Raw genomic sequence first — 19,540 nt, forward strand, 5'->3', positions numbered from 1 at the left:
GATTGTGCACCTCCCTCTCTCTCCGCCCATCCCTTACTAGTACTCTGTCTCATTCTCTCTCAAAAATAAATAAAAACATTAAAAAAATTGTTTTTAAAAATGAGAGGGGCACCTGGGTGACTCAGTTGGTTAAGCATCCAACTTCAACTCAGATCATGATCTCACAGTTTGTGAGTTCAAGCCCCACATTAGGCTCTGTGCTGACAGCTAGGAGCCTGGAGCCTGTTTCGGATTCTGTGTATCCCTCTCTCTCTGCCCATCTCTCACTAGTACTCTGACTTTCTCTAAAAAAAAAAAAAAAAAAAAAAAATTAAAAAATTTTCTTAATAAAAGAATAAAAACAAAAAAAAGAAGCTCACCCAGGACCAAGTATTTGACAGCTGAAGTCCTAATTCAAAGCATAATCCTCAGAGATGAAAATTATATTCCCAAACAGTCCTTCTGACATGAAAATACTACTTCTAACCACCCAGAGTAAGGATTTTTCAAAAAAACTAAAGGGAAAATAGTACTACCTTCTCCTACGAATGCTCCCACTATGCTCACAAACATGGTCAAAGGGAATTTAACAAATGTTCTCCCAATGATTCTTAGTGGTGAATGGATAAACATGACAGACATGCTTAGGCTTTGTTACAACCAAAGACCTATTTCCACTGACCTTGTGTTTTTTTGTTTTTTTTTGAGAGAGAGAGATAAAGCGTGAGCAGGGGACGGGGAGAGAGAGAGGGAGACACAGAATCCAAAGCAGGCTCCAGGTTCTGAGCTGTCAGCACAAAGCCTGATGCACGGCTCAAACTCATGAACTGTGAGATCATGACCTGAGGTGAAGTTGGACGCTTAACCAACTGAACCACCCAGGCTCCCTGTCCACTGATCCTGTTTTAAGCCTATGCTACAGTAAAGAACTGAACTATTCACATTATCTGCATCCTGGTGAATTCCACATCATGGTGCTTCTACTAAGCATTTGGGTTTTAGAGTATTTACTCTCTCCTTCTGGGCCAAGATAATGCCAACGACCAATCAAAAATAATTCAGGCACAAATAAGTAACAATAATAAACTGATTACGTGTTACCGCTAATAATAAAAAAAAGGAGAAGGAGAAAGAGAAGAAGAAGAATGCAGGCACAAATGACTAGAGCAGCCACGGCCATGCCCACAGACAGCAACAAAGCTTTCAAAGCAAAGTGGAAAGTTCTGGAGCTAATGGATCACCAGTGGGCACTAGATGATGTCAAAGAGGAGCTCATGGCCAAAGATCTCCACTTTGAAGGCATGTTCAAAAAAGAATTGTACATCTGTATTTATTGAAGCAGGATTAGCTCTGTTGTGAACACACATTGTAGCCCTTAACCTTGTAAACTGAGCTGGGGCCTCTCAGAATAAAAAGGAGAACACAATGAGCTAGTGGACGTGCAGCAAGGATCATTCTTGTCTGAGCCAGGTTCCCCTTTATGTTTGAAACTAGAGGAAATGACTGTATTCTGGGTGACTTACAGTGAAAGAATTATTTTTAAGATGTTTAAAAAATTCCTTCTGGTGATAACAGAAAGGAAAGGCAGAGAAAGGAGAAATCCAAGCTAGTGATAACATACAAAAAACTTAGCAAAAATTCAATCTTTGGAAGAAACATTGCCAATTATAATAATTATCACATACAATCAGCCTGATATATAAACCACAGTAAACTCCTGTTTCCTTGGGATCCAAATATCCTAAATTTTTACATCTAATTTATGCACTAGTATTTTAATAACTTCCTTCACAAACATAATCATTTTCATTAATGAAAATTTAGAAACTATTTATGAACAAAACAAGTATCTCTATATTGTTCACCGTGAGCCTACAGAATCACATAAAGAGCAAATGTATTAAAACTTTATCCAAACAAATTCTTTTTCAGAGTGAATATTCAGGGCAGGGACATACTTAACAAACCTCCTATGTCTCTTCATACTGTCCAGGGAAAATTGGTGACCCTGGGGTACTGATGGATTCTCAAGTGCCTTTAGGAATGATCATCTATAGGTTAAATAATGGGATATTCTTCATGTGGAGTTCAGAATAGATCAAATCAACTGAAAAAAAAATCAATGTCTGGTAAGTCAACTGAACTTAAGACCCAGTTATCTGGCTAAGAGTTTACATATCATTATAAGAAGGTAGAGAGGGCAAATGTTGACAGATACAAAGAGAAAGGATGTCCAGGAATAACTGCCTGGATTAAATGTCCTAGGAAAGTGGCAAGGTGCCATTTCTGTATCAACAGGTAAATGTAATTTGCATGTTGAGTACTGTAATCAAAAGTGAATTATTTTTGACTCTATAAATTAAACCACTTTGTTTTCTCTTTAAAAGACAAATCAGGGGGCGCCTGGGTGGCGCAGTCGGTTAAGCGTCCGACTTCAGCCAGGTCACGATCTTGCGATCCGTGAGTTCGAGCCCCGCGTCGGGCTCTGGGCTGATGGCTCAGAGCCTGGAGCCTGTTTCCGATTCTGTGTCTCCCTCTCTCTCTGCCCTTCGCCCGTTCATGCTCTGTCTCTCTCTGTCCCAAAAATAAATAAACGTTGAAAAAAAAATTAAAAAAAAAAAGACAAATCTGGGGCTCCTGGGTGGTTCAGTCCATTAAGCATCTGACTTTGGCTCAGGTCATGTTCTCACAGTCCATGAGTTCGAGTCCTGCATCGGGTTCTGTGCTGACAACTCAGAGCCTGGAGTCTGCTTCACATTCTGTGTCCCCCCTCCCCGCCCACCCGCCGACCCCTCTCCCCAACTCAGACTCTGTCCCTCTCTCTCTCAAAAATAAATAAATATTAAAAAAAATTAAAAGACAAATCAGTTTTATAGAAGTAAAACAGGGGAGGTCAGAATAAAATCTGTGGATCCAATTAATGTCAATATGCTAGTTGTGATACTGTACTACAGTTTTACAAAATGCTACCATTGGAGAAAATGGGTAAAAGGTATAGGGATCTATCTTTTTTAATGTTTATTTAACTTTGAGAGAGACAGAGACAGAGACAGAGAGACAGAGAGCATGCAAAGGAGGGGAGGAGCAGAGAGAGAGAGACAGGATTTGAAGTAGGCTCTGTGCTGAGAGCGCAGAGCCCAATGTGGGGCTTGAACCCACAGACCATGAGATCACGACCTGAGCCGAAGTTGGATGCTTAACTGACTGAGCCACCCAGGTGCCCCTATTATTTTTTATAAGTACATATGAATCTATAATTATTTCAAAAATATTTTCTATTAAAACATCAAGTTGAATTCCCTAATTATACACCCAAAAGAAATGTGTATACATACATGAACTCATACACACACACACAAATGATCACAGCTGCATTATTTGTTATGATCCTGAACTTGAAAACCCAATGCCCATAAGCACAGTATGAATAAATTAAGGTATAATTCTACAGTAGAATCCTAATCAGCAATGAAAAAAAACAAACCACTGCAATATCCACAACATGAAAGAATATAGACAGGGAATAAAAGACACCAAACATAAAACAATATAAACTGTGACACTCTCATTTGTAGGAAGCTCAGAAACAGAACAAATCTATAATCTTAAAGTCAACAGAACATGTACCTCTGGGGATGATGAAGAAAACAGTGATTAGGAGGCACAAGGAGAGGTTCTAGCATGCTATACAGTTCTAGATGGTGGTTATCCAAATATGTTCACTTACTAGAGTGACACCATATGGCTAAAACTTAGGAATATACAACTAGTGGGAAAATAAGCTCCAAAATATCATATACACAACTACCCTTGCATATATAGTCAAATGATCTTCAACAAGCGATGCAATACCACTCACAATAGGGAAGGGGCACTCTCTTCAACAAATAATGCTGGGAAAACTGGATATCCACATACAAAAGAATGAAAATGGACTCTTATCTTACATCATGGACAAAAATTAATTCAGATGGACTAAAGACCTAAACAAAAGACCCAAAACTATAAAACTCCTAGAAGAAAATATAGAGGAAAAGCTTTAGGACATTGATCTGATAATGCTTTCTTGGATATGACATCAAAAGCATAGGCAACAAAAGCAAAAATTGACAAATGGGACTACATCAAATTTAAAAACTTTTATGCACTGAAGAACACGATCACCAAAGTGAAAAACCAACATAATGACTGGGAGAAAAGATATGTAAATCACAAGGGTTAATATCCGAATATATAAAGAACTCCTAAAATTCAACAAAAACATCAAATAACCTGATTATAAAACAAGCAATGGACTTAAGTAGACATTTATCTGAAGATAATCTCCAGATGGCCAGCAAGTATATGAAAAGATGGTGAATATGAGTAGTCACTGGGGAAATGCAAATTAAAACCACAATAAGATCCCACCTCACACCCACTAGGCTATTATAAAAACACAAAAACAAAACAACAACCACCACCATTGGGTGAAACCCAGAAAACCCAGAAAATAACAAATGCTGACAAGGATGTGGAGATATAGGAATACTTGTGGATTCTCAGGAAAGTAAAATGCTGCAACCACCAGCAATATCCATCTCCGGAATTCTTTACATCTTACAAAACAAAAACTCTATGCACATTAACAATCTTTGTTTGATTTAAAAGGTCTCTTTCATCTGATATTAATATGTAGCCACCTCTCTCTTTTGGTTAGTATTTTCATGGAGTATCTTTTTCCATCCTTTCACTTTCAACCTATTCGTGTCTGGATCTAAAGTGAGTCTCCTGTAAGTAAGTAAGTAAATAAATAAATAAGTAAATAAATAATAAAGTGAGTCTCCTATAGACAGCATATTGTTGGATCTTGTATTTTTATCCATTCTGCCAATCCTTGTCTTTTGATTTAAAAACTTAATCCATTTACATTTAAAGTAATTACTGATGGGGCACCTGGGTGGCTCAGTCGGTTAAGTGTCCGACTTCAGCTCAGGTCACGATTTCTCATGGTCCTTGAGTTTGAGCCCCGCGTCGGGCTCTGGGCTGATGGCTCAGAGCCTGGAGCCTGCTTCCGATTCTGTGTCTCCCTCTGTCTCTGTCCCTCCCCCATTCATGCTCTGCCTCTCTCTGTCTCAAAAATAAATAAACGTTAAAAAAAAAATTAAAAAAAAAATTACTGATGAGGAGGGACTTAACTCTCTCAAAATTAAAAACTTTCATACATCAAAGACATTATCAATATAGTGAAATAACAAGCTATGGAATGGGAGAAAATATTTGCAAATCAAATATCTAACAAAGGACTGATGTCCAGAATATAGAAAGAAATCCAACTTAAGAGCAAAAAGACAAACAATTCAATTAAAAATGGGCAGAGTCTGATTAGGTTTTTCTTCAAAGAAGATACAGAGGACCAGTAAGTACATGAAAAGATGCTCAACATCATTAGTCTTTAGGGAAATGCAAATCAGACCACAATGAGTTACCACTTTACACCTGGCTAGAATGGCTGTAATAGAAAATAATAGTAAGTGCTGAAGACAATATAGAGAAACTAGAACTTTCTGGTTCTACTGCTGATGGAAATGTAAAACGCTGCTGTGGAAAACGGTTTGGAGTTTCCATAAAAAGCACAGAATTGACATATGACTGAGCAATTCCACTCCTGGTATATAACCATATGCACTGAAAACAAGGACTCAGATACTTGTATGTCAATGTTCACTGCAATATTGTTCACAAATAGCCAAAAGATGGAAACAATCCAAGTGTCCATGGATGAATGGTTGAATGGACAAACAAAATGTGGTATATACATATAAGGGAGTATTATTTGGCCTTAAAAGGAAGGAAATTCTGATATATGCTACAACACGGATGAACCTTTAAGACATTATACTAACTGAAAGAAGCCAGATACAAAAGGGCAGATATAGAATTATTCAATTTATACGTGCTGCCTAGAATAGTCAAATTCATAGAGACAGAAAATACAACGGTGATTACCAGGGGCAATGGAGTTATTGTTTAATAGGTAAAGTTTGAGATCAGGCTGATGAAAAAGTTCTGAAAATAAGTAGCAGTGATAATCATCTAACAGTGTGAATGTACTTAATGTCACTGAAGTGTACAGTTAAATATGGTTAAAATAATCAGTTTTATGTTATGTAGATTTTACCACAAGAAAAATTTTAAAAACCAACATTATGTTAAGTGGAAAGGATCCAGACACCAAAGGACAAATATTGTATGATTCTATTTATGTAAAGTACCTAGAATTAAGCAATTCCAGAGAGACAAAGCAGATTAAAAGTTATCAGAGGAAGAGTGAAGAGGTGGTAGTTATTGCCTAATGGTTACAGGGTTCTGCTTGGGGTGATGAAAAGTTTTAGAAACCGATATCGGCATTAGTTGCACAACACTGTGAATGAAATTAATGCCACTGAATCGTACAACAAAAATGGTTAAATGGCAAATGTTATATGCTATATATTTTGGCACAATAAAAAAATAATAAGGCTAGGTTTACATACCTATAATTAGTATTAGCCAAAAATTTACTTTCATCTGAATCACAGCAAAACAAAAAAAGTGAAACCAAGAGTTCCAGGGTTAACTTGAATAATCTAGATTCGTGGCCTACACTATTGAAATCTATTGGACAATCATAAGTTTCTCCCTATTTTTATTCAGTGTAGCTAATGTAAAGCAGTACATATTTCCCATTTTTTCCAGGACCTGCTTTACTTTTGAATCTCATATGAATTTACAAAAAATTATTTTGACTTGGATAGCCTTTGTACTTTTCACACTAATGGATCTTGTCCCAGCTTTTATTATGTAAGCAATTACACTGGTTACAAATAAAATTTTTTAAATATACTACACAGCAATGAAGATCACAGACTTTCAAAAGGGATGAAACAATGACTGGGATCCATTCATTTCTCTCTCAATCCAGCAATAATCAAGTAAAATACTTCAAAGATACAAAGGAAATTTTGTGAAGTCCTCTGGTGAAGGATTTTAGTCAGTTCATTTGTCCAAAGAATCTTCCTTAAGTTCATTTCCTATGTATTACTGAAAAGAGGACAGAAAATTTATGTTGTAATACACGAAAGAGAGAGAACAAATTACTAACAGAAAATGCACTTCTAGGGCACCTGGGTAGCTCAGTCAGTTAAGTGTCCGACCTTTGGTTTCAGCTCAGGTCATTATCTCACATTTTCATGGGTTCAAGCCCTGCGCTGGGCTCTGTGCTGACAGTGCAGAGCCTGGATGGGATTCTCTCACTCTCTCCCTCTGTCTCTGCCCCTCCCCTACTCATGCTGTCTCTGTCTCTGTCTCTCTCTCTCTCTCAAAGTAAATAAACTTAAAAAAAAATTTTTTTTAATGTTTATTTTTTTGAAAGAGAGAGACAGAGTGCAAGAGGGGGAGGGGCAGAGAGAGAGGGAGACACAGAATCTGAAGCAGGCTCCAGGATCTGAGTTGTCAGCACAGAGCCCAACGCGGGGCTTGAAACCATGAACCATGAGATCATGACCTGAGCCGAAGTTGGAAACTCAACCAACTGAGCCACCCAGGCGCCCCAATAAACTTTTAAAAAATAAAAAAGTAAAGAAAATGCACTTCCGGATTACTAATTCTATGCAAAGGATGGAGGACAGATGGTAGAAGAGAAGAGAACGGGAATATGACAGTAATGGAATAAAAATCATGATGGGAAGAAATTACACAAATTCTCTGTGAGTGGAAATCCCTTAATGATGTCATAAAAATGTAACAATAGGGATATGCTAAGGACCACCTGACCAGAAGCATTAAGATTTCAGAAGCTGCAAAATTAGGCCAGGTGATGAGAAGAAGGACCTCTAGCCAAAAGATCCAAATAAGATGTGGAGGCTGAGATTTTGGAGAGGACAATAACCACTTTCTGAACAACAGTCTAACAGTGCAGAGAAACAGGATAGACCTGAACGGTGAACAGGGGGAAATGGTGCGGGTCCACAGCATTTGGATTAGAAAGAACCTAGTAAGGCAGAGGTGCCATCCAGGAGAGACTAACTTGATGGTTGCCAGAAAGGGTGTAACCCTGGCAGTCACCACTACCCAGGGTCCAAATTTCAGGTCTGCAGATCCAAACATAACTTATCCACACTAGAATAAATCTCACTGCTACAGATTCTCAAAATTCCTTAGGTATCTTCATAATATTCATTTATTACGATTGCAATTATTTATTTGATATCTTTGTTCATCTGTTAGACTATAATCTCCATAAGAAAAAGAACCATGGTGGGGCGCCTGGGTGGCTCAGTCGGTTCAGCATCTGACTTCAGCTCAGGTCATGATCTCACGGTTTGTGAGTTCGAGCCCCACGTCCCCGTGTCGGGCTCCGTGCTGACAGCTCAGGGCCTGGAGCCTGCTTCGGACTCTGTGTCTCCCTCTCTCTCTGCTCCTCCCCTGCTCACACTCTGTCTCTCTCTCAAAAATAAATAAAAATTAAAAAAAATTTTTTAATAAAAAAAAAAAGAAAAGGGGCCATGGTTGTCGTTTTCATGGCTGTATTCTAGAACATTGGATGCCTGGAACACAATGAGATCTAGAGAGCCCTCACTCTGTCCTCCTTCCCTCCCATTTCCCCTCTCCCCCTCTCTTCCTCTCAGGCATGTATGCCACACCCATGCCCACAGGCAAACGAATAAATGAAAGTCTATTTGTTCATCCAGGGCATCTCACCTGGACAGTGCTAGAGATTAAATTCTGCCTCATTTGATTTCTAGTTTTCCCTAGGACTAACCACTTGAAACTACTCAAGGAAAGAAAAGTATTCTTCCTATAGATTTGTTCATTTCGTAAGTTAGAGGACAACCAAATTGTACTTTCTTTTAACCAATTCTGGTAAGAATTGGTATTAGTCAGGCTCTGAAGCTTTCAGGGATACCCTCAGTACCCTGCTATCAAACCAAGCCTGCATTCTCAGTCTTTAAGACAAGATTACTCTCTACCTTGTGTGACAATTACTTGTGCACAGATCTCATTCTCCCTTACAAGTCCAAGGCATCATTTTTTTTAAGTTTATTTATTTTGAGAGAGAGACACCGAGAGAGAGAGAGAGAGAGAGAGAGAGACAGAGTGAGAGAAAAACCCAAGCAGGCTCCTCCCATCACTGCGAAGCCCGTTGTCATGGGGCTCAAACCCACGAACTATGAGATCATGAACTGAGCCAATATCAAGAGTCAGATGTTCAACCGACCGAATCAACCAGGTGCCCCCAGGTCCAAGACATCTAATTCACCTTTACATCTTCAGAGCATCTGCCACTTAGCACCCAAAAGATGCTGCAAGGAACAAATACATTTTATTATTTTTTTAAATAAGTTTACTATTAATAAAAATAACCTCAATCAACCAACCAATGGTCCTTAACATTCAGCTCTTTACACCAGGCACCATAAGTCTTCATATGCATTATCTGTATTAATTGTCCTAACTCTGTGGAGTAGGTACTGTTATCTCTGTCTTACAGATGGGAAAGGGCCTTTGCAGAGCTATTTGCCCACAGTTACACAACTATTAGGTAAAGCACAAAACTGAACCAGACACTTGGCCCTCAAAGCCAGCATCCAGACATTACAATTATATTTCATATACACAAAGAACAAAATTTCCTTTAAAAAAACAAAAAACAAAAAAACACTGTTACGAAAATGAAAAGGCAAAATACAGATGGGGAGAAAAAAGTCATGATACATATAAGGTTAACCCTTACACGATGTGGGGGTTGGGGTGCTGTCAAACCCCAACCCCCACACAGCTGAAAATCTGTATACAATTTTGGACTCTCCAAATACTTAACTACTTATAGCCTACTGTTCACCAGAAGCTTTACCAATAAGATAGTCAATTAACACATAATCTGTATGTTATATGTATTATACACTGTGTTCTTACAATAACATAAACTAGAGAAAAGAAAGTGTATTAAGAAGATCATGGGGTGCCTGGCTGGCTCAGTCAGTAGAGTTGTGACTCTTGATCTCAGGGTCATGAGTTCAAGACCCACACTAGGCATGCAGTCTACTTCAAAAAAAAAAAAAAAAATAAGAGAAATTACTATATACAAAAAAAAAAAAAAACCAACCATGTGTAAATGGACCCATGCAATTCAAATCCGTTATTCAAAGGTCAACTGTATCTGAAAGGACTTGCATCCAGAATGTATGAAGAATGTTTTTAAGTCAATAAGAAAACAATCCAATTATAAATGGGCAAGATTGAACAGACACCTTACAAAAACCCATACAAATGGCCAATCACACCATGATGACACTCAACATCATTAGTCATCAAGGAAATGTAAGTTAAAACCACAAATTCTATACTAGCACACACCCATTAGAATGGTTAAAGTAAAATGACAAATACCATGTGTCAATGAGGGTGTGGAGAAACTGGAAAATTCATACATTGCTGGTGGGAATATAAAGTGATATACACAGTTTGAGAAAAGGCCTGACGTTGCTTAAAAAGTTAAAAAAAAAAAAAAAAAGTATGACCCAGCAATCTCACTTTTTATTTAACCAAGAGGAAAGAAAATACGTATCCACACAAAGCCTGGTACATGAACTCTCACAGCAGTTTTATTCACAATAGCCAAAAAATGGAAACAACCCAAATTTCAATCAACAGGTGAACAGATAAATTTCAGTACAATCATACAATGAAATGAACACATAAAATTAAGATAAAAAGCAATAAATAGGAACTGCTGATACAGAAGAAAAACACAGATATGTGAAGGCAAAGACACTAGACACAAAAAAAGTGATACCACTGTTCTAGAATGTTAGAAATCAAATCAATGGTTGTACAAGAACAGAGTGACAGATACATTCTATATACTGTGATGGTGATTTCACAGGTGAGACATTTGTCAAAACTCACTGAACTCTACATATAAAATCTGTACATTTTTTATAATGGTTATTCATTCTTGAGAGAGAGGGAGAGAGGGAGAGAGGGAGAGAGGGAGAGAGAGGGAGAGAGGGAGAGAGAGGGAGAGAGGGAGAGAGGGAGAGAGGGAGAGAGGGAGAGAGGGAGAGAGGGAGAGAGAGGGAGAGAGGGAGAGAGGGAGAGAGGGAGAGAGAGAAGATGAGCAGGGAGGGGCAGAGGGAGAGAAGGACACAGAATCCAAAACAGGCTCCAAACTCTGAGCTGTCAGCACAGAGCCCGACGTGGGGCTTGAACTCACAAGCCGTGAGATCATGACCTGAACCAAAGTTGGATGCTTAAACGACTGAGCCACCCAGAAGCCCCTATATTCTGTAATTTTATTCTATGTACATTCGATCTCCTTCCCTTAGGAGAGGGGAAAAAAAAAAACCTAGAAAAATATTAATAACCCAAATGTTCATCAATAGGAGACTGCTTAAACAAATTCTAATCCATACAACAAATTCTATAAATAGGGAAGTATTCCAGGAAGGGATATGTAAAGATTCTGAAGATTTACACTTAAGTGAGAAAGGCAAAGCACAGATCAATGAGGATGTTATGTTAGCTTTGGGGTAAAAAGAGTGGGAGTGACCAAATTTACTTTTGCTTGTATATGCAAAACAAAACTCTGGAAGGATACACAAACAACGGTAGTTAAATTTAAGAGGCAGTAGAACTGGGCAGATGGAAAGAAGGCTTTTTTCACAGTGTACCTGTATACCCTATTTAAAAAAAAAATTACCTGGGCACCAGAAAAAGGTACCTGCTCTAAACTTCCCTTTATCACATTCCCAATCATTCCAAATTAGATATAAAATGTGAAAGAAGGTAGCATAAAACAGACCTAATTCCATACTCATCAGCCTGAGGCAAATCCTGATGTAATAGGCATACACAGATCAGGGGTGCCCCGGGTGGCTCATTCGGTTGAGCATCTGACTTCAGTTCAGGTCATGATCTCACGGTTCGTGGGTTTGAGCTCTGTGTTGGGCTCTGTGCTGACAGCTCAGAGCCTGAAGCCTCCTTCAGATTCTGTGTCTCCTCTCTCTGCCCCTCCCCAACTCACTCTGTCTCTCAAAAATAAATAAATGTAAAAAAAAAAACCACACAAAAAAAACCCCAGATCAATTAATAGATACTATAATTTCATTAAGGAATACTACGATTGGGGCATCCAGCTGGCTCCGTTGGAGCATGCGTCTCAAACTATAATTCTATTTCCCTATTTATTTGTACATATTTGTATATATTGGTATATGCACAGAAGATGTAGAACAATTCAAACAAATTCTTGGAATTGAAAGTTTTACTTTCTTCCATTTTGTGTTGCTTTTCCCTCCAACCTTTTCTTGACTTCTTGGCCAAAATCATCTACTTGAAAAATAAAGTGCTTTCTTGTTGGGATGAGCACTGGGTGTTGTATATAAGCCAGTTTGACAATAAATTACAGTAAAAGAAAAAGAAAGTGCTTTAATGTCACCCCCATCTTAAAAGGCTTCAGTGGTTTTCCAATACATTTAGGATCAAATTCTACCTACCCTGCCTGGCCCGGCTCCCACCCACCTCTCTGGCCGTTCTTGCCCTTCATTCGCTACCCCAATGGCCACAGCTGCTTTGGGTCCCACTGACGGACCAAACTCTCACTTGCCTCTGCAAATACTGTGGGAATGCTCTTTTCTCTAGTCTTCCCAACTAGTTCCTTCTCCTCAGCTCAGTTACCTCACAGAAGTTACCTCACAGAAGCTTTCCAGAAAGCTCTTTTTAAAGTACATCTCCCCACCACCCCCAATTTTCTTTCTCAACTCCTATTTGGTTTCCTTCAAAGAAAGCACCATCATTGAACGTTTGTCTCCTTTTGTTTTGTCTCCCGTGGAAGAGGAGCTTCAAGAGGACAGAACCATGTTTACTTTTATATGCCACCAGGACCTAGTACCACAGCACCTGACAGTCAGCACCTACACTGTGGAACGAGTAAAATGCTATCCCATCTGTAGGCAAGTCCTAAGGTAGTATTCCCACTCATGACCATGGTCACTAAAAAATACATACAAAACCTCAAAATATCACAATGTATTATTTTAAGTTATTCTTTTCAGTAATGGTTATTTATACATAAGACAATGGCGCCCAAACTTTTCTTACCTGTGATACACGGTACGAAAATTAGAATACTGACTGAAACCAAGGCTCACAAAATCATACTGACCCTTGCGAAGGGAGTTGTACTTTGTTATTTTCTAGCCCAAGTCATAAGACAGTATAACCATTTTTCTGTGACTTTTCTATACTACTAAACAGCGCAAAGACAAAGATGTGTACTACTGCAAGGTTCTGGGTTTTCATTAATGATTTCAATAAGTCAAACCCATACCACTAATTCAAAAATGCAAAATTAATGTTAGGGGAAGGATAATTCAATTACATTACCAATTCTAAATCATCACATTCAAACTCCAGAATAACATTATAAACATATTTATTTAAAAAAAAAAAAAAAAAAGCAACCTACAGACACAGGATATTCAGATTAGGGACCTCTTTCTAAGGAGAAGCCCCGAAGTATTTCAATTATAAGAAGGATGAGAGCTGATACAGGTCCTCCCACCTCATCTAATAGCAATCCTATTCTTCCAGACTGCAGGCCAAAAACTTTGGTGCCATCTGTGACTTCTCTCACTCCTCAAATCCATTGCATCATCAAATCCTATTGGCTCTACCATCAAAATACATCCCCAATCTGATACTTCTCACCATCCCCCATTGCCACCAGCCTGGTGCAAGCTACCACCCCTTGCCCAAATTACTACAATAGCCTCCTTCCTAACTGGACTCCTCAATGTGGCTTTTGCCCTCCTTCAGTCTCTTCTAAACATTGCAGAGGGATACTGTTAAACCATGAAGTCACATCATGTCACTCCTCTGCTCCAGTTTGAGTTCCTCTCCTAAAAGTCAAAATCTTTCATGAAGCCTACAGAGCTGTACTTGATCTGCCCTCACCTGATCATGCAGACCTCATCTACTACTCTCCAGCCACTACAGGCTCCCCTCACTCGTCCTCCCAACGCTAGACATACTCCCACCTCAAGGCCTTTGAACTTGCTCCCTCTGCCACTCCCACTCTTCCTGCAGATATCCACATGGCAAGCTCCCTTAAACTTCCTTCTGGCCTTTACTCTAGTCATTCTCTTAATAAAACCAACTCTGGCCATCATACCTAAAATTTCAACCCCTCACCCTCACACCTTGATTCCATACACATCCACAGTCCTCTTCTCTGCTTTTTCTTCTTAGAACCTACCACTACCTAACACAGCATGCATTGTATTTACTCTGCTTATTGTCCACTCCCCATCGACTAATCTGCATGAGGGCATAAATAGGGCATATCCACTGCTGTCTCCTCAGCACCTACAACAGTATCTGGCACATAACAGACACCTGATAAATATTTGAATGAGAAAATAAATGAATGAACAGGCTTGGAATGAGCAAGATAATAGGAACAGAGAAGACAGATCAGGTAAGTAAGAAGAGTTAATTGCAGGTAAAGCTCTGTGGCTCAAACTTCACCTGTGATGTTTCCGGCTCCATCAGCATGTGGGAACCCGGTCAGCAGCCACTACTCAAGGTTGAACTAATGTTCAATCTTGAACTAACATCCACTACAAGCACTGAATGCTTCTTCAAGTTCATTATGTATTCTAAGTCAATCAAGAAGAAATTTGGGAGAGGAGCACTTGGCTGGCTCAGTCAGAGGAGCACACGACTCTTGGTCTTGGGGTGGTGCATTTGAGCCCCATGCTGGGTGTGGAGATTACATACATAATACATAAATGAGAAATTTGGGGGAAATGAAACCACAAATGAAAAACATCACCTACCGTTATGAATTATGCTTTAACACGCTACCACCCACAACTGAAACTTACAATGAGGCATATGCCTAAGGACCTAAGGCCAGAATTTTGAAGTAATGCTATGTAGATAAGAGAAATCAAGGGATCTATCTAAACCAGATTCTGCCACTAATCAAATGTATGACTAAAATCTCTGTGAACCTGTTTCCCACCCTGTTAACATAAGGATCACTACATCCAAGTCACTCTCAACTAGTCATCCAAGGATGAAGTAATGGGAAAGTACTTTTAAAGTACTGTTTTAAAAGCATAAAAGGCCATACCCCACACAAATACAAGTTACTAAATTCTAAGATGTTAACTTACTGGCCATTAAGAAGATTTATTAAAAACAACGTCCTTTTGGGAAACTTCACATTTCAAAACTTTTTATAGATTTATAAATCAGGATGTAGGGGCACCTGGGTGGCTCAGTTAGTTAAGCAACTGACTGTGGCTCATGTCATGCTCTCACAGTTTGTGGGTTCGAGCCCCACAGCAGGCTCTATACTGTCAGCTCAGAGCCTGGAGTCTGCTTTGGATTCTGTTAAAAAAATTTTTTTTAATTAAATAAATAATCAGGATTTAGTGATTTCTCCCCTAGGCTCCAAATTAAGAAAATATATATTTTACTAGCATATTTGCTTCACAAAACAACTAACAGAAATGAAGTTTTTCTCAGTTACAACAAGGTTATACTGCACAAGAATTTCCAAGGAATTAACCGCAAGATTATTAATCTATTACTCAACATGATACACATCAAAAAAATATATGTTAATATGTATATATATAAATACCTCAAAGTGTCAAGGATTGGGGTGGGAGCAATGACTGCCAAGGAGCAAGAGAGAACTTTTTAGGATGATGGAAATGCTCTGTCTTAATTGGGATTTTGATCACATGGGTGAATGCATTTGTCAAAACTCATCAAACTGTACATTTTAAATGGGCACATATTGTATGTCAATTACACCTCAATAAAGTTAGATACATTAAAAGTCTATCCTATTCCCTTAAACAAAAAAAAAAAAAAAAAAAAAAAAATCACTCAGTTGCACCATGGTCTCAAGAACTTGCATAATGAGATCTATTGCAACAGGTTTGAAGATTTAACCAAGAGGATGTCAATGGCCGAAAGAGTCAACTCATGACCTTCCGGCCTCAGGGTTAACTCAAATTAGAAAAAAATAAAAGCAGCATAATCAGGGGGTAAAAATGTCAGCTTCTTATAAAAACCAAAAATGCTATTAGTTAGGAAGACACAGCGGAAATAGCACAGGTTTGGAGCCCTTCAAACCTAGGTTAGAATGGTTATAGGCTGTTAAGCGTGTGACCTTGAGAGCCCTCAGTCTGGAGGCTCAGTTTCCCTTTCTGTAAAATGGGAATAATGATGGCTTAAGAGTTTGTCCTAGGGCACAGTTAAGTGCTCAGTGTATGATATACAATTCATGATACTAATGAAGACCGGAATTTAGCGCTGGCATGCAGATCTAAGACCCCTCGGTTTTCGTCTAGGGGAATCGTGGCCACTTATCGCCCTCCGCCAGGCTTCATTTCCCTCCTACACATATCCACCCTGCTGCTTCTCTAGTCCAGACCGCCCCTCTCCCATGCAGTTCCCAGGGCTTGCGCCCCACCTCCCGGGCCCCCACCTCGTTAAGGAAACGGGTGATATCGTAGACTCGCCCGTGGATCACCAGCCATATCTCCTTCATGGAGTTGTGCTTCGCCACCTCCTCCAATCGATAATAGGTGACGGAGGTCTCGACCCCTTGCCCTTTCCCATCATTGCCGCTTGCTTCCACAGTCGCCATTGGGCCTGAGACACCTCTTCTCCACCACTAACCCGGTTTCCAAAGCTAACTTCCTCGAGGCGGGCCCTGAGCTCAGCTCTCCCCGGCTTCCGTAACCAGGGCCGTCGGTGGGCTCCTGGCAACAGCCAATCATGCTCCCGGATAGTTCCTGGTTCGTTTTCTTTTCACCAATGAAACAACGGATTCAGGTTCAAGTTCCACCCACCTCTCGCCCGATCCTTGGAGCGTAGGCCTGGTTCGAGGTCCGACTAACCAATCAGAATCTTCCATCCCTCCAATCTCACCAATCACATGCAGAGATTTTGCAAAGACGCCTAACGGAGACGGATAGACAGGTGTTAAGCAAGGGAGGTTTCACCTTCACTCCGCGTTGCCGCCTGCACAGTGTGGGAAGAGGAGGCAAAGTCTCCATTTTCCTGTTTCCTTCCCCTTCCCTTCCTTTCGCCGTGGACCTCTTGAGTCACACGAAGCTTGTTTTCCCCCACCTCTTGCGCGGCTTGTATTTCAGGGCGGGTTTACATCTTTGCAGTCTTCAGACTGTGATCTGGTGTTGCCCGTCTAAGTCTCATTTTCCTAACCAATAAAACGAGCAAGATAACCTCATCCCTGCAGAGAAGTTTGGCCGATTAAGTGAGGGAGTGTATCTCTACAGCGCTTGACACAGTAATCAGAACATAACAGCAGTGCTAGAAAAAAGGGGGGGGGGGCATATAATTGGCCTAAGGCCATGGACAGGTAGGGTATGGCGTATCCCAAGTTTCTGACAGTATGAGAATCTGAGATTTTGTTATACATCAATTATATCTTAAAGTTGGGAAAGGAGATCTGATTTGTTTTTAAACGTTTGTTTATTTTTGAGAGAGAGAAAAAGAGAAGGAACAAGCGGAGGAGGGGCAGAGAGACCGAGGAAGACGCAGAATCCAAAGCAGGCTCAGCGCTGTCAGGGCAAACCCTGACATGGGGCTCGAACCCATGAACCGTGGGATCACCAGAACTGAAGTCGGAAGCTTTACGACTGAGCCACCCAGGCGCCCAGGGGATCTGAATTTTAAATAAATTATTTGGTGATCAGAACATAGCTATGCTATTTTCGTTCCCGTGTGTTATAAAATAAAATTCACCTCAACTGTTCCCAGCTAGAGGTCCCAGCATTTTGGAGTTCCAGCCTGGTTGATGTGCATTATCCTAAACTACTCTTTTTTAACTGCCACCACAACTGACATGTAATGTCAGTTTCATCATGTCACTCTCCCAGACTCTCCACAATCCATCCCAGCCTCTTTTACTAATATTTTCCACCATTCCTTTTATAAGACTTGTGTGCCAGCCACTGACTCCTAAATCTGCTGGTAAGAAAACCATTTCTGTGATCAGACCAGATCCACCCACCTTCTTCCTTCCAAAGCCTACTCACTTTGAATTCCTGGGATTCTTTTTCACAAATTCTCCTGCCATTCCAAGCTCCAGTGGTCCCATCTCCTTACAGTACCTCAACATATTACTATTTTAGGAATCCCCTGTATCTGTAAATCTTAACTTCCCATAGTTACCTTCCAAATGAGACTGAATCATGAGAGAAATCCCATATGACTCAGGCTATTCCACAAACTACATTCTAATATTTACATTCATTTCAGAGATATTTACTGAACATTTACTGTGCCACAAGTACTGTGATAGGCTCTGTGACAGTAAGATAACATAAGAAACAAGCCTTTCGAAAGAAACAAAAATATTTATGTCTACATAAATTTATCATGGCAAGAGGAATTAGGATCACAATTTAGCTCATGACCTGAGCTAAAATCAAGAGTTGGACACTTAATCAACAGAGCCACCCAGTTGCCACAAAGTGTTTTTTAAATTAATATTTAAATTTCCATTTTAGAATTTCAAACAGGTGCATTGAAAGAATAATAAAATGAACTCCCACGTACTTTTAACTTAGATCTACTAATTGTTAATATTTTTCCATATGTGATTTCTTCCATATCAAATAATGTTAATAATGTTGTTGTTAATAATGTTAGACCAAAAATAAATAAATAAATAAATAAATAAATAATGTTAGACCATTTCAGAACAAGTTGCAGATGATATGACCCTTTACCTTCAAATAATTATGTATCTCCTAAGAATAAGAATGTACTCTTACGTAACCCTAGTATGATTTTCAAATTCAGGGAATTAATATTCATACAAATCCTGGATCATGTATTGTATTTACTTATGTCTCCTTAGTGTCCTTGAATCAGGTACATTTCTTCAGTCTCTTACTTTGAAAACATTGACTTTAAATTTTAAAAATTATTTTAGAGAGACAGCGAGAGCAGGGGAGGGGGCAGAGGGAAAGAGCAAGAATCTTAAGCAGACACCATGCTCAGTGCAGAACCCAATGTTGGGCTCGATCCCACAACCCTGGGATCATGACCTGGGCCAAAACCCAACAGTCAGATGCTCAATCAACTGAGCCACCCAGGCACCCCAAGACACTGACATTTTTTGCAAGTATGACCTGAGATTGAATTGGATTCAGAAAAATATTGTGGCCTAAATGTATTGATTATAAGTTCATATTCAAAATTACCATGTGTTAGCCAGAAAGTCCAGCTTGGAAGCCCTGCCCCTGCCACTCACAAACTTAGTAATATTAGGCAGCTTTCTTGATCTCTTTTTTTCCCAAGTGAATACCCAACTGTTCCAACACCATTTGGTGAAAACATAATTCCCCAATGAATTGCTTTCCTGTCTTTCTTGAAAGTGGCTTGTCCATATAAGTGTGGGTCTTTAACTGAACTTTCTAGTCCGTTCCAGTGATTTGTCTGTCCTAATGCCAATTCCACACTGTCTTGATTACTATAGTTTTGT

General features: G+C 39.5%; 1 protein-coding gene across 1 annotated transcript in view; it reads right to left on the minus strand.

Moving 5' to 3' along the window:
* LOC106972122 (cytochrome b5 type B) overlaps positions 1-16,761 on the minus strand; it is a 36,984-nt gene extending 20,223 nt beyond the window's left edge. The window contains exon 1 of the mRNA XM_015069043.3: positions 16,511-16,761. Coding sequence (XP_014924529.1) covers positions 16,511-16,672 — 162 coding nt within the window. The 5' untranslated portion in view covers positions 16,673-16,761. The remainder of the gene's footprint in view (positions 1-16,510) is intronic.
* Between the last annotated feature and the right edge of the window lie 2,779 nt (positions 16,762-19,540).

This window comes from Acinonyx jubatus, chromosome E2, assembly GCF_027475565.1.
Source record: "Acinonyx jubatus isolate Ajub_Pintada_27869175 chromosome E2, VMU_Ajub_asm_v1.0, whole genome shotgun sequence".
Taxonomy (NCBI): Eukaryota; Metazoa; Chordata; class Mammalia; order Carnivora; family Felidae; genus Acinonyx; species Acinonyx jubatus.